We start from the raw sequence: 13,554 nt of genomic DNA, 5'->3' as shown, positions 1-13,554 counted from the left end.
GAATAAAGCACTTTTGATGTTTCTCTTGAAATTATCGTGTTTTCTTTGATTACAAAATCCGCATAATTAACCAGTACACCTAGTAATCTTCACAACCCTGAAAGGTAAGAATGATTACCATTCTTTGGATGAAGTGACCCTCCCAGGGCCATGCCTCCAGGGCAGCTTCACCCACTGTGGCAGTTCTTCACATCTCAACCACTTGGTGTCCCCCACTCATCAAACCCTTTGCTGATTCTGGTTGATGGGACCCTGCTCTGTGACAGGCCTGCCTGTCCATTAGTGACTTCTCCAGTGAGTCTGCAATGAGTTCTTCCAAAGCCTCCTGTCACCATCATCCCTGGACTGCCCTGACCTCTGTGGTTCACATCTCCATCTCCCAGACCCACAGTTCTGTTCTGAGTGAGATCTGCATCCTGGCCCTGCCAGGACTGTCCTGGTTCCACACAGGGGGTCCCCTTCTCAGAAGCTCCTGTATAACCCACAAATCTGGCGTAATTGCTTGATGGCCCCTAAGTTCAGATGGAGTTTTAATCCCCAAAGTAGAATTGTCTTGAATGGTTTCTACTGAGAATTAATCTCTAAAGAAAACTTCAAATACAAGCAAGCTCCACGGTCAAAACACTTTGGGCAATTTCTCTTGAAGACTGCAGTACACATTCCATTTCTGAGAAGCTTTGCATTGGGAAAGCTGCTTCAAGTTTCTGCTTTTATGAATTTGTTAACTAAATAAAATGTATAACCTAAAACGTTCTGACCTTCACCATGGATTCCTTTCTACACAGCCAGAACTCCACAGGAATCAGATGTGGATATCAGATAACTAAAAGGGTATATAGTCATTCCCAGTATCTGTGGGAGATTGGTTCCAGACCCCACACTCACAGCCAAATCCGAGGACGCTTAAGTTGCGTACATAAAATGGCGTAATATTTGCATATATCTACGCACATCCCCTGTACACTTTTAATCAGCTCTAGATTACTTAGAATACCTAACATAAATGTTATGTAAAAAATTTATACTGTATTGTGTAGGGAATGACAAGAAAAATCTGTACATGTTCAGTACAGACACAACCATGGAGGCCTAACTACACATCAGCAACAGCATGACTTTTTTTATTTTCGATATTTTTGATCTGTGATTTGTTGAACCTGCAGATGCAGAACTCACAGATATGAAAGGTCACCTATATCATGTGAATACTGGGTGGGTAATATTCCCTTTGACTCTACATTGAAACTTACACACTGTCTAATTTGTTAGTTTTGCTGACAAAATAATTCATACACTGAAGCACATTAAATCGAACTCTGTCAATCCCTGCCCCCAAAACTTGGCAAGTGGACTGTGTCTCCATAGACTCCTCAAGAAAGAACCAATACGTGTGAAAGATAATTGCTTTTAATTTTCTAAGTTTTCACTTATGCAACATAATAAAGGCAGATTTATGTGACTTAATATGACATTTTTACAAAAACATTTCCCTCCAACATCTGGTCAGTAGTATATAAATATTTACAATGAAAAAATAGGCAAGGAAAAAGGAAACCTTCATTATTCAAGTCAATTTCTTCCCAATGCTTATCAGAATTTTGAAAATAAAATACTTCATTAACCTTCTAGTCATCCATATTTACACTTCAGCCAATGGTTTCAAAAAATCTAGGTTTAAGGATGTTTTTGTTCCACATCACTCTTACTTTGTTCTACACTATTTTAGCAGTCATCTGAAAGCGCAAATTAAATATAAAAAATGTAAACTTTGAAAAGAATAAACGTGTAAATGCACTAAGCTATAAAGGTTCTTACAGAGGTTAATATTTTACAACACTAAGAAACAAAATAAAATGCTCTATATATTTTTTTAGTAGGGACATTTTGTTTAGATTTAATTTGATTATATTAACAAAAATTGCCTCTAAAGAGGATGTTAAAAAAATACCAATGACATTACCATCTTAACTGATTAATATCCATTGCCCTAATTTTCTCTAAAAGAAACTGTGACCTTTTTAAAAAGTGACAAATATAAATTATATCATGAAGAGCTTAAGAAGCCTCAACAAAGTGTGGTATCTTTGAAGTATGAAGACTTTAAAAAATAAATGTGAATAGTGCAAACCAGCCTATTTAATTTAGTGCTATTACAAACATCTTCAACTCCAATGTATAAAAACATGACTTTGATTCTACCAGATGCCATGCCTTTGAAACACTGAAGTATTTGTGGGCAGGAATGGTGGGTGCCCGCAGCATGCCAGTTGCCTTGAGAATTTAAATGTGAATATTAATGTCAAATAATGCAGTTAATAGCATTTACAGCTCCTTAACCCGGTAGGAAACAGTCAGGTGTGGGAACTGCGCCGCCCCCTGGTGCCCAGGGACACTCGAAGTCTTGGCTCTCTGGCTTTATAATGCTCATTAAAGTCCAACCTGAAGCTAAGAAACCGCAGACTTTCATCAGAACTGGTCATCAGCAACACCAAAAACTGCTGCACAATCCCCTAAAAAGAAACAAAAAGAGCAAAATATTCATTTCAGAAAGGAACTATCCACAAAACATGCCCCCCGCTTCCCTACCTCCCCAATGTATTCCCACATGGGGTTATTTTTTCCTTCCAAACATAAACACCACGATGGCAAGTGTCCTGAGTAATGGGAACTGCTCCAGAACCTTGCAGTTTACCCACCTAATGGAACCCACATTAGGAAGAGATGTCCATTTTACAAATACAAATTAGCAACCAATAAATTTTATCTAAAAGAACTAACCAATAGATTTTTCCATTTTGCCCCAAGTTCTACAAGAACAATCAAAAGAGCAAAGCAAATGATGTTAAAACATCCTATTCTTTTTACCTTAAAAACTTAGTGTTAAACTTTTCATCTTTCATATGAGTTATACTAGTAAGAGCATTTAATCACAAAGCCCTGCTGAGAAAACAAATTGAGAATATAAAAAATGGCTACATGCTCTCAACCATATTTTTAGGGTTCCATCCTAAAGGGTAGGGCAGAATGTGGCTGTATCACCTCCTTTCCAAGGCGGCTCAGTAAAGACAATGTATGTCAGAGTTTACTCAGACTTAAATACAACAAACTGACCCACTGCTTCTACTAGGGTTGAAGGAGTTACTTAGTAAGTCCAAACTCCACCCATCAAGTTGCACAACCTGTGCACAGCTAGCAGACATTTATTTATCAAGGTATGTGCTGTTTTGTCTCCATACTTTCAGGTTTGGGAAAGTGCTTGTCTGCAGAGAAAAAGTCACTGAAACACCCCCATACTTGTCAATCCTTCCTAAACTCTAACAGCTGCCACTTTCCCTCTCCTTGCTTCTGGAGAGCTCTATGTGTGGAGACTCATATATATTATGCAAAGTAATTTTATAATTGAACAAGCATATAGTGTGCATGTGTGTGAATATCACTTTGTCTTTTTAGATGACTGAAGACTTACAAGAAAGTTCTTAAGGGATTATACTGCTAAAAATATAAAAACATCTGTCCAGCTGGTGTGGCTTAGTGGTTGAGTGTCGACCTATGAACCAGGAGATCATAGTTTGATTCCCTGTCAGGATGTCAGGATATATGCCCGGGTTGTGGCTCGATTGCCAGTAGGGAGCATGTAGGAGGCAGCCAATCACAAAATCTCTCTCATCATTGATGTTTCCCTTTCTCCTTCTCCCTTCCCACCTCTGAAATCAATAAAAAAGTATTTTTAAAAATATATAATTAAAAAACTAGAGGCCCAGTGCACGAATTTGTGCACCAGTGGGGTCCCTTGGCCTAGCCTGCGGTATTGGGCCAAAATCGGCTCTCTGACATCCCCTGAGGGGTCCTGGATTGCGAGAGGGCGCAGGCCAGGCCGAGGGACCCCACCAGTGCATGATCGATAGGCTGGCCACCGGGGAGGGACTGCAGGAGGGCCCTAGGAAGTGATTGGCCCCTCTCGTTCAGTCCTGATCAGCCAGACCCTGATCAAGCTAACCTACTGGTCGGAGTGTCTGCCCCGTGGTGGTCAGTGCACAACACAGCTACTGGTCGACTGTCTGCCCCCTGGTGGTCAGTGCACGTCATAGCATGCAGTTGAGCGGCCTTAGCATATCATTAGCATATTACACTTTGATTGGTTGAACGGATGACCAGATGACCAGACACTTAGCATATTAGGCTTTTATTATATAGGATAATAATAAATGTCTAATCACTATGTTGTAGACCTGAAATTAACATAATATTGTATGTCCACTGTAAGTGAAAAATAAAAATCTTAAAAATATACAGTGATTTCTTGTTGAGTGATGAATTATGATGGTGTGTGAAGGTCACTAAAGGGATCCTGAGGAATATTTCTTTCTACAGGTTTGAGGCTCTGCATGTTTATTCATAAGCAGTTAATGATAAGGGACTGTTAATGCCCTACCATTTCATACCTATACAAAGAGAAAAGAAAAGGACTTTTTTTTCTGATAAAGAAAAGCAATCATGTGAATGGTAATGATTTACAGAGATTAAGTCTGTAATAGGGGTAACACTAGGGATTATACTGATGAAGATTACTTTTTAAAAAAATGTACCAACTCTATCAGGAAAATGTGTAACCATCACTGTCCCTTTTAGAAATGAACACATGGACACATTTTTAAGTTATATACTACTCCTTTGCAGCTGTATAACTCTCTTAATTAACAGTATCCTATCTAATAATAGACAAACAGGGTAATTGACCGTACCTTCGCTACGCCCCCATTGGCTAATCAGTGTGATATGCAAATTAACTTCCAACAAAGATGGCAGTTAATTTGCATACATAGGCTCCAAGCGGCAGAGCAAGACTGAAGGTGAGCCGGAGCTGAGAAGACGGAAGACGGAAGGCGGCTCTGGCCAGGGCCGTGAAGATGGAGGATGGAAGGCGGCTCCAGCTGGAGCAAAGGCCTGGGTCCCGGTGCCGGAGGAAAACCGGTGCCGGCAGCCAGGAGAAGGGAAGGCCTATTGTACGACTCTCTTCATGCAACAGGTCTCTAGTAGAACTAATAATTAGGAATCCATTTTTAAGAACCATGAATACATACTATATGTACAACACACTGGGTAAAGAAAGCATTTAATTATCAAAACACTATCCAACAAAAATGTCTGTATGTACATAAACCAGTCATTACTACCACTTATGAAACATGTTTCCAACAAAATGCAATAGTAGGCTAATGTCAGAGTAAGAGCACTTGCAAAAGGGACACATTTCCCCCTTAGATATACTCAAGAAAAATATAAAACTCAAAGCTATGAAGATCACAGGAAGCACACAATATGCCTATGGTACAATGTGGTGATGCTTCATTTTAAGTTTTGAACCACATGACTATCATAGCACACAAAAACGTAATTTTTAAAAGTCTGATTTGCCTTTCTAATTAGTTATTAGCAACCAAATGGAAAAATTCTTCATGAAAATCTTTTCCTCTGTATTTTCAACATGAAAATCACACTGAGAAACGATGAAATTAGAAACCAAACCCACAAAATAGAAATATGGACTCTGTGGACCAGCTTCTCTCATCAGCAACTTCAGACCTGTTCTCCCTGAGCTCAGCCCCCTGGCTGCCTGGCAGCTCCTTACACTTAGGATCCTGATGTACCTCCCTGTGCACTTCTCTCCAGGTCTGAGCTGCAGAGATGCACGCTGGTCTTCCCAGAGCAGCCATCCCCTCCTGCCCCCCAACACTGATAACACTAGAACCACCCAGGCAGGGGTTCTCAGACCTGGCTGCACCATAGGTCACAGCCAAGGTTGGGAACCACTGTGGGTGCTACTCACCACTACATTGATTGAAATAATTCCTTTCTAATCATTTTGACAGCCAACTGTCCATTACAGAAAATGAGCAATGTGATTTGGACAGCATTTTAATACAGTAATGGCGAACCCTTTGAGCTCGGCGTGTCAGCATTTTGAAAAACCCTAACTTAACTCTCATGCCATGTCACATATAGAAATTTTTTGATATTTGCAACCATAGTAAAACAAAGATTTATATTTCTGATATTTATTTTATATACTTAAATGCCATTTAACAAAGAAAAATCAACCAAAAAAATGAATTCGTGTGTCACCTCTGACATGCATGTCATAGGTTCGCCATCACTGCTCTAATATGTACCTGGTAGAAATGCGTCAATATTCGCAACTGGGAACACATTTTTGGTATAGACTCTTGAAATTCTTGAATCCTCTTGTTCTCCTCCTCTTCCTCTGCTGCTGTCACTCCCCACTGACCCTGAAGAGTCAGAAGTACCAAATTAAATTGAAATCTGGATGGAAGATATTGTTAGTGTAGGGCTGAGAAGAAATGTCAGGAGTGGGGCCGGGGGGTGCTTTCTACGTCCCTCTGTACTACTAAAAACTTCTATGATAATTTTCTGATGCCAAATTATTCTCTAGCTTACTTTATCCCCAATTAATAATGTACCTTGGAAATACATCAATACATATGAGCAAATAAAGAATTCCCTCATTGTTTTAAATAACTACAGTATTATACTTTAGAACATGTAACAATTTAGATAATTTGTCACAAACAAGTCTTTTGCTATTACTAACAATACTGTAATAAACAGCCTTGCATCTTTCCATCACTTTGCATATATTTTTAACACAGGTGGTATACATAAAAGTGGAACCAGATGGGTCAAAGACTGGCACCCCTTAGACCAGCGGTTCTCAACCTGTGGGTCTCGACCCCTTTGGCGGTCAAACGACCCTTTCACAGGGGTCGCCTAAGACCATCCTGCATATCAGATATTTACATTACGATTCATAATAATAGCAACATTACAGTTATGAAGTAGCAACAAAAATAATTTTATGGTTGGGTCACAACATGAGGAACTGTATTTAAAGCGCCAGAGGTTGAGAACCACTGCCTTAGACCTTGCTGAGAGTGAAGCAGGCAGAACCAGCTTCCATCAGACTCAGGATTTATTACTCTCAGCAATCTCAGGGTGCTGAGATCTTGTTATGAGTCGTCTTGCATAATCTCTTTAAAACGTCATTGGACCTTAGGTCTAAATGATTGCTTCATAAGTTACTTTGCCTAATGAATTTAAATAATTTCTCAGCTTTTAGATCTTCTCCTGTATCCATCCCTAAGCATATCTGAATAAAATACATTGAATAAATCTTATTATGTAGATCTTGTTCTACTCCAGCACTGATGGTTAACAGTCTGGAGAGAGAATCGTCACTCCCCACACAACTGGCAGCCATCCTATTATCAGAGTATGAAAATCCTAAAAACTGGTTTTTGTAGATTTACATAGTTTAGTAATTTTACAGAAGAGCAAATTCTCTGGAGCATCTGGGCAGTTTTAAACATCACAGTAGTGGCTAGCATTTACTGAATAATTATTAAATACTAAATAATTGACATATTATTACCACATGTAAGTAAGTAACTCACTCCCATTTTACAAAAAGGAAGTTATGTTTTAGAGAAGTCAGTCAAGTCACCACAAGGCACAGAGCCCATGAGTTGGGGTTGGGGTTGAACTTCAGTCTGTCTGGTGTCTAGGCGTGCCTCTCAGTGCATACAAACGCTGACATTTCATAATCACAGACAACCACACCTGGCAAAAAACAATGAAGCAACTACTCTGTTTCTAAAATATCCAGAAGAAATAATTTGTGCTCTAAGTTGTAAAATTTTCAAGGTAAACATGATCCTCTATCACTAATTTTAAGGCAACAAATACTCAAAATAAAACTAATCAAGACATATTAACCGAAATAATTCTCTGTCACCAACCCAAGAATAAGCATCTTTAAAAAGTAAAAGATTATACAAATTATGTCAAATACAAAAAATCTCATAAACAGCCAAACTTGATCAATAAATCTTCATAATTCAAGGTCCTGGAGGACACAAAATACTTTAGTGAGGTCACTGAAAATAGCCATATGTGTAGAAATTTGGTTCCCATAAGTATATATGAATCCACAGCTTCAAACAGAAAGCAATGCAGAGTCGGGTACCACTCTGAGACGGCAGTAAAATATAGATATCAGCATCTCGACACTTACTAATGAAAAGTGGCAAGAGATTTGTGATTCTTGTGAAAACTGTCACCTTTATTTCTTAAAGCATGATGGTAGTGATGGTGACCTCTCCCTATAAAACAGCTCTTCCTCAGGACTCCAAATGTGGATGTGAGCACAGTCTCAGCTTTAGGAACATTTTAGCATGAAAACTATTTGTTTTATTTGTTATTATAATGGCAATACGTTCATTATTTAAACTAATAAATCCACTAGTATAAAAACCATACCTCAGCTTCACGCTGCTTCTTTTTCTCTTCAAACTGTAACCGTCTCTGCAGCTCTTCCAGGGCAGCTCTGTATATCGCATCCTGAGTATTCTGAAGTTCAATGATTTGATCAAACACGGCTCTAAGCTGGTTTAAAAGTGCCTAAAGAGATGACATTTTTTTTTATGAATACAGCCCCAACATACTAAGTTTTCCAAATAAAATATAGATAATTAGTAATAAGATACTATAAAACAAGGTATCAACTCACATTCTCAAAATGCTCATTAGTTGTTCATTCATTCATTATCAAACATTTACTGAACACCTACTATGTAGCAGCACTTTACCAGTTCCTGGCAAAATCCCATAGTAGTTCTGTATCATCATAGCAACGCCAGTATGACATACCCCAAGCTCTCTATGCAAATTACCTCCATTCCCACAAAAACCTTACAAACTTGAAGCGCTATCCCAAGTGTCAAAACTACTAGTAAGTGGTTGAGTTAGGAGCTGGACTATTCTACAGTTCAGAAAGGAAAGGAATGGAAAGTACTTCAAGGGTTTTTGTTTTTTTGGTTTGGTGATTCATAGCAAAACCACACACCAAGACTATAAGAAAGGAAATTCTTAATAAAATACATATTTTTTAATTCAGCAAGGTTTTTATAAAAAATGGTATCATATTTTATACTAGGAATGAAAAGGTGGTTGCCCATTGCGGGGGGGGCGGGGGGGGGGCGGGACTCTAAATGTGTTGAAACGTATCAAGGCCACAGAACATTTCCCTAGCTCACTGCCTGCGGTGTAGTGGTCTTCAGTATACAGCTACCATAGTTTAGTTATTCTTTCTCCTAGGGCAGCACGGAAGAAGAGTCAGAATGAGACCTACAGCACAAAATCATTTATGTAAATAAACACTATGTCCATGCAAAATTATATGTACATATATATATGCACAAGGATATATAGCAAACACATTGACATGGGCGCCAATGGTGTGAAAGGGTCAGGGGAACCTAACGAACATGAGAGCTCTTTCCTGGACTGACGGCACCATGTGCCACAACTAAAGAGAATCAACTCTATCCTTGGCCATCTCAGATTTTTTAAAAAACCATTAATAATTTGAGGAGGAAAAAGATAATTTCAATAGTCAAGGAGAAAAAATTGTGTGTTAAAATTTAACAATCACTTGCCCTAGCTGGTTTGGCTGAGTGGATAGAATGCTGGACTGCGGACTGAAGGGTCCTGGGTTCAATTCTGGGCAAGGGCACATGCTCGGGTTGCGGGCTCAAACCCTAGTGTGAGGCATGCAGGAGGCAGCCAATGATTCTCTCTCATCGTTGTTTCTATCTCTCTCGCCCTCTCCCTTCCTCTCAGAAATCAATAAAAATATATTTTAAAGAAAAAAAATGAGCATGGAGCCCGGAGGGCCCTGAGTTTTCTCACACCATTCTTCTGGACTTTCAGACAGGTTATTGTTTGTTTTGTTTTCACATGCCTTGCTGAGTTTACTTTGTTCAGATATTATCCCTCCACACATCAAAGCCATCGCTCATGATTAGTTTTTCTCTTTTGAACAACCACAAGAGGATATTATTACACCTAGGAAATGAATGGACATTATCCCACACTTTGCCATCTTCACATCCACTTTAGAGCGCATGCTTCTTTCAGCACTATTGTTCCAACTGTATTTACAAACAGTGCGCTGTGAACATTTAACTATTAATAAGACTGTCTTAATCACTACTGTGGGCATCAGGCAACTAAGATTCTCCATTAGACAGGAACTCAAGAAAAGGAGATTATGATCTTTTCTGTTTCTTGTTTCTAAACCACACATCAGCCTTACTCGGGAGTCGGTGTCCAGCAGACACCGGGAGATGATGGTATCCAAGAACACCTCGTGGGCTGCAATGATGTGGTCCAAATCTTGGGCCTGCTGCACTTTGTTCCAAAGTTCATCCCAAGAACATTCAAGCACCTAGGAAATGATATGAAACTTAGGGTAAGACTGTGTTCTTCCTAGTATAGTATCTTCCATAAATAACACCATGCAAAGTCATAAGACTAAAACTAAAATCAAGGAATGACTCAAATGTACCTCAAATGTAATGTAATACTGCATCTGGTGAATGAAATGGACCATCTCAGATGCCAGAATGTGACAGTGATGCAGCACGCCAGAGAACTCTGCAAGGGTCAAGAGGACTGATGTTAGAGACCACAGGGAAAAGCACTGAAAATCAACCCCATGCTCTCCCTACTGTGTATCTACAATATATCTTAAAAAAAAAAAAATCATTAGCTTTAACTCCTCACCCGTTAAGAAACAACCCTTTCATAATCAATTTCTGTGCCATTCAAGCTAAAAAAAGGATTTAGCTATCTATTCAAGTAGCACTATATTACTTTACAGAATATAAGGAGCTAATAAAGAATGGCATAAAACAAAATAATTGTATTTGAAAACTGAATAAAAATTTTTATCTTATAATAATGCAGTATCTTGACCAAGATGGCAGCGTAGGTAAACACCGGAGACCGCTGCCGCAAACAACCATTTCAAAAATACAACTAAAAGACTGAACGGACATCACCCAGAACCACAGGAAGGCTGGCTGAAGAGAGACTCTACAACTAGAAGGAAAGAGAACAGCAAATCGAGGCTCAGAGGCGGCGCAGTGTGTAAAATACAAAAGTACCGAGGTGCGCGCGCAAAGCGGGCTGGTGGCTGAGGGCGCGGTTGTCGTTTTCTGTCGGGAGTGAGTCTCAGACTCTGGGCTCCAGATCCGGGCGAGTCTCTAGGGACCCAGACTCAAACGGGAGAAGCGGGATTATCCGGCATCAGTTGGAACCTGAGGGCAGCTTTCTCTCCGAGGTTTGCAGCGGCTGCCGGGGTTCTGAGAAGCAGAGCCTCTGGGAACGGGACTGAGCGTGGCCATAACTGCTCCCTCCACCCGCCCTGTTGAGCCCGCCCCGCCCAAAGCCTGCGCACAGCCATTTGCCGATCGCCTCAGGCAAAGGCTGGATTAGCGCCTCCCCAGAAGGCAGACGTTTTCCTGACAGCTGATTCCTATAGCCAGTCGGCCTGGGGGTCAAATCCCTCTAGTGTTAACTACAACAATTAAGGCTTGGCTAGAACAAGACTGCGCACAGAGACCACAAGGGGGTGCACCAAGAAAGCATAAAAGATGCGGAGACAAAAAAACATGACAGAAATGGAGGATATGGAGCTAAGAATCGCAATTTTGAGGGCTTGCCATAAATTTGTGCAGAGCCTCACAAAAACTAATGAGACCCTCGATGCTACGATAAAGAAATTAGAAAGTAAGCATACACGGACTGAAATAAAGAATATTATACCCAATAGCAGACCAGAGGAGTACAATAATCAAACCAAAGATTCGACAAAAAACACCCAATTGGAAAAGCAAAATGAAAAAAGAATCCGAAAGTGTGAAGATAGTGTAAGGAGCCTCTGGGACAGCTTTAAGCGGTCTAATATCAGAGTCATTGGAGTGCCAGAAGATGAGAGACAGCAAGATATTGAAAACCTATTTCAAGAAATAATGGCAGAAAACTTCCCCCACCTGGAGAAAGAAATGGACTTACAGGTCCAAGAAGCGCAGAGAACCCCAAACAAAAGGAATCCAAAGAGGACCACACCAAGACACATCATCATTAAAATGCCAAGAGCAAAAGACAAAGAGAAAATCTTAAAAGCAGCAAGAGAAAGAGGCTCAATTACCTACAAGGGAATACCCATACGACTGTCAGCTGATTTCTCAACAGAAACTTTGCAGGCCAGAAGGGAATGGCAAGAAATATTCAAAGTGCTGAATACCAAGAACCTACAACCAAGATTACTTTATCCAGCAAAGCTATCATTCAGAATTGAAGGTCAGATAAAGAGCTTCACAGATAAGGAAAAGCTAAAGGAGTTCATCACCGCCAAACCAGTATTATATGAAATGCTGAAAGGTATCCTTTAAGAAGAGGAAGAAGAAGAAAAAGGTAAAGATACAAATTATGAACAACAAACATGCATCTATCAACAAATGAATCTAAGAATCAAGTGAATAAATAACCTGATGTACAGAATGAACTGGTGATTATAATAGAATCAGGGACATAGAAAGGGAATAGACTGACTATTCTTGGGGGAAAAAGGGGTGTGGGAGATGCGGGAAGTGACTGGACAAAAATCATGCACCTATGGATGAACACAGTGGGTGGGGAGTGAGGGCGGAGGGTGGGGTGGGAGCTGGAAGGAGGGGAGTTATGGGGGGAAAAAAGAGGAACAAATGTAATAATCTGAACAATAAAGATTTAATTAAAAAAAAAATAAAATAAAAAAAATAAAAAATAAAAAAAATAATGCAGTATCTTGAATAAACGCAAGCTCAATTTTATGGCTTCTTTACAATTAATCTCCCTACTGTGCATGAAACAGTTACTATTCTCTAGCTATTTGGAGACAAAAGTGACATTTCCTTAAGGACCCGAATGTGACCTTGTCACCTGAGAGAAAAATAAACCTTGGAGGGAGCCGACCCTGCTTCTATTCTTTATGAGATTATAAAACCATCAAAAGGCTTGAAGGTCACCACAGAGCAGACGTTCTCTGCTTGTACTTTTAATTTTTGCTCAAAAACTACCCAAGTATGATGGGGCACTATTGTACATGAGGATTCAATCAGAGATGGGGCCCTCAGAGGATGGACTACATAGAGACTTAAATAGGGGTCAGACTTGACATACTGTTATAACTCCAAATACCTTTAATCAGCTCCCTGGATAAATAATTTGTTGCTGTATGCAGTTATTTGAAAAATCATTTTTGTCCCTTCTTCAGACAATAATGTGGAAGTAAAATATATAAACAGGTGTGAAAAAAATAACAGTCACAATATATACTTTTACAAAATACTCCAGAATTAAGTGGCACTGGGGGTTTTGCTGGCCTGGTCTAACATGTACTATTTGGCCAGTGAAGAAATAGCACAGCCACCTCAGAAGATCAGCACGTGCTCCAAATACACCTGATCTCTTCCACACCATTAGGAATCTGTACTCCGTGAATATGGCAAATATTCTTCTAAAGAACAGGGTATAAGCTTCACATTTCATTTGTAAGCGAGAATGAAGAATGTACTTTATTTTTCACTGAAACTATCAAGTGGGGCTAAGATTTCTAGTCTAATACTCATAGCCTATTTAACCAAAATTACT

The 13,554-nt window shown here is 39.6% G+C and overlaps 1 protein-coding gene across 2 annotated transcripts in view; it reads right to left on the bottom strand.

The window, feature by feature from the left end:
- Positions 1 to 1,391: 1,391 nt before the first annotated feature.
- The window catches only part of TUBGCP3 (tubulin gamma complex component 3), an 89,774-nt gene continuing 77,611 nt past the window's right edge, over positions 1,392 to 13,554 (bottom strand). For both annotated transcript variants that reach the window (XM_070408578.1, XM_070408579.1), the window contains 5 exons: positions 10,424 to 10,512; positions 10,172 to 10,303; positions 8,335 to 8,475; positions 6,171 to 6,287; positions 1,392 to 2,510 (listed from right to left, as the gene is read on the bottom strand). In XM_070408578.1, coding sequence (XP_070264679.1) covers positions 2,352 to 2,510; positions 6,171 to 6,287; positions 8,335 to 8,475; positions 10,172 to 10,303; positions 10,424 to 10,512 — 638 coding nt within the window. In that variant the 3' untranslated portion in view covers positions 1,392 to 2,351. The remainder of the gene's footprint in view (positions 2,511 to 6,170; positions 6,288 to 8,334; positions 8,476 to 10,171; positions 10,304 to 10,423; positions 10,513 to 13,554) is intronic.

Source organism: Myotis yumanensis, unplaced genomic scaffold (genome assembly GCF_028538775.1).
Source record: "Myotis yumanensis isolate MYYU_CA2020_CCGP unplaced genomic scaffold, mMyoYum1.0.hap1 SCAF_3, whole genome shotgun sequence".
Taxonomy (NCBI): Eukaryota; Metazoa; Chordata; class Mammalia; order Chiroptera; family Vespertilionidae; genus Myotis; species Myotis yumanensis.
Note: the sequence above shows the minus strand (reverse complement) of the source record. Positions and strands in the feature narration are given on the sequence as shown.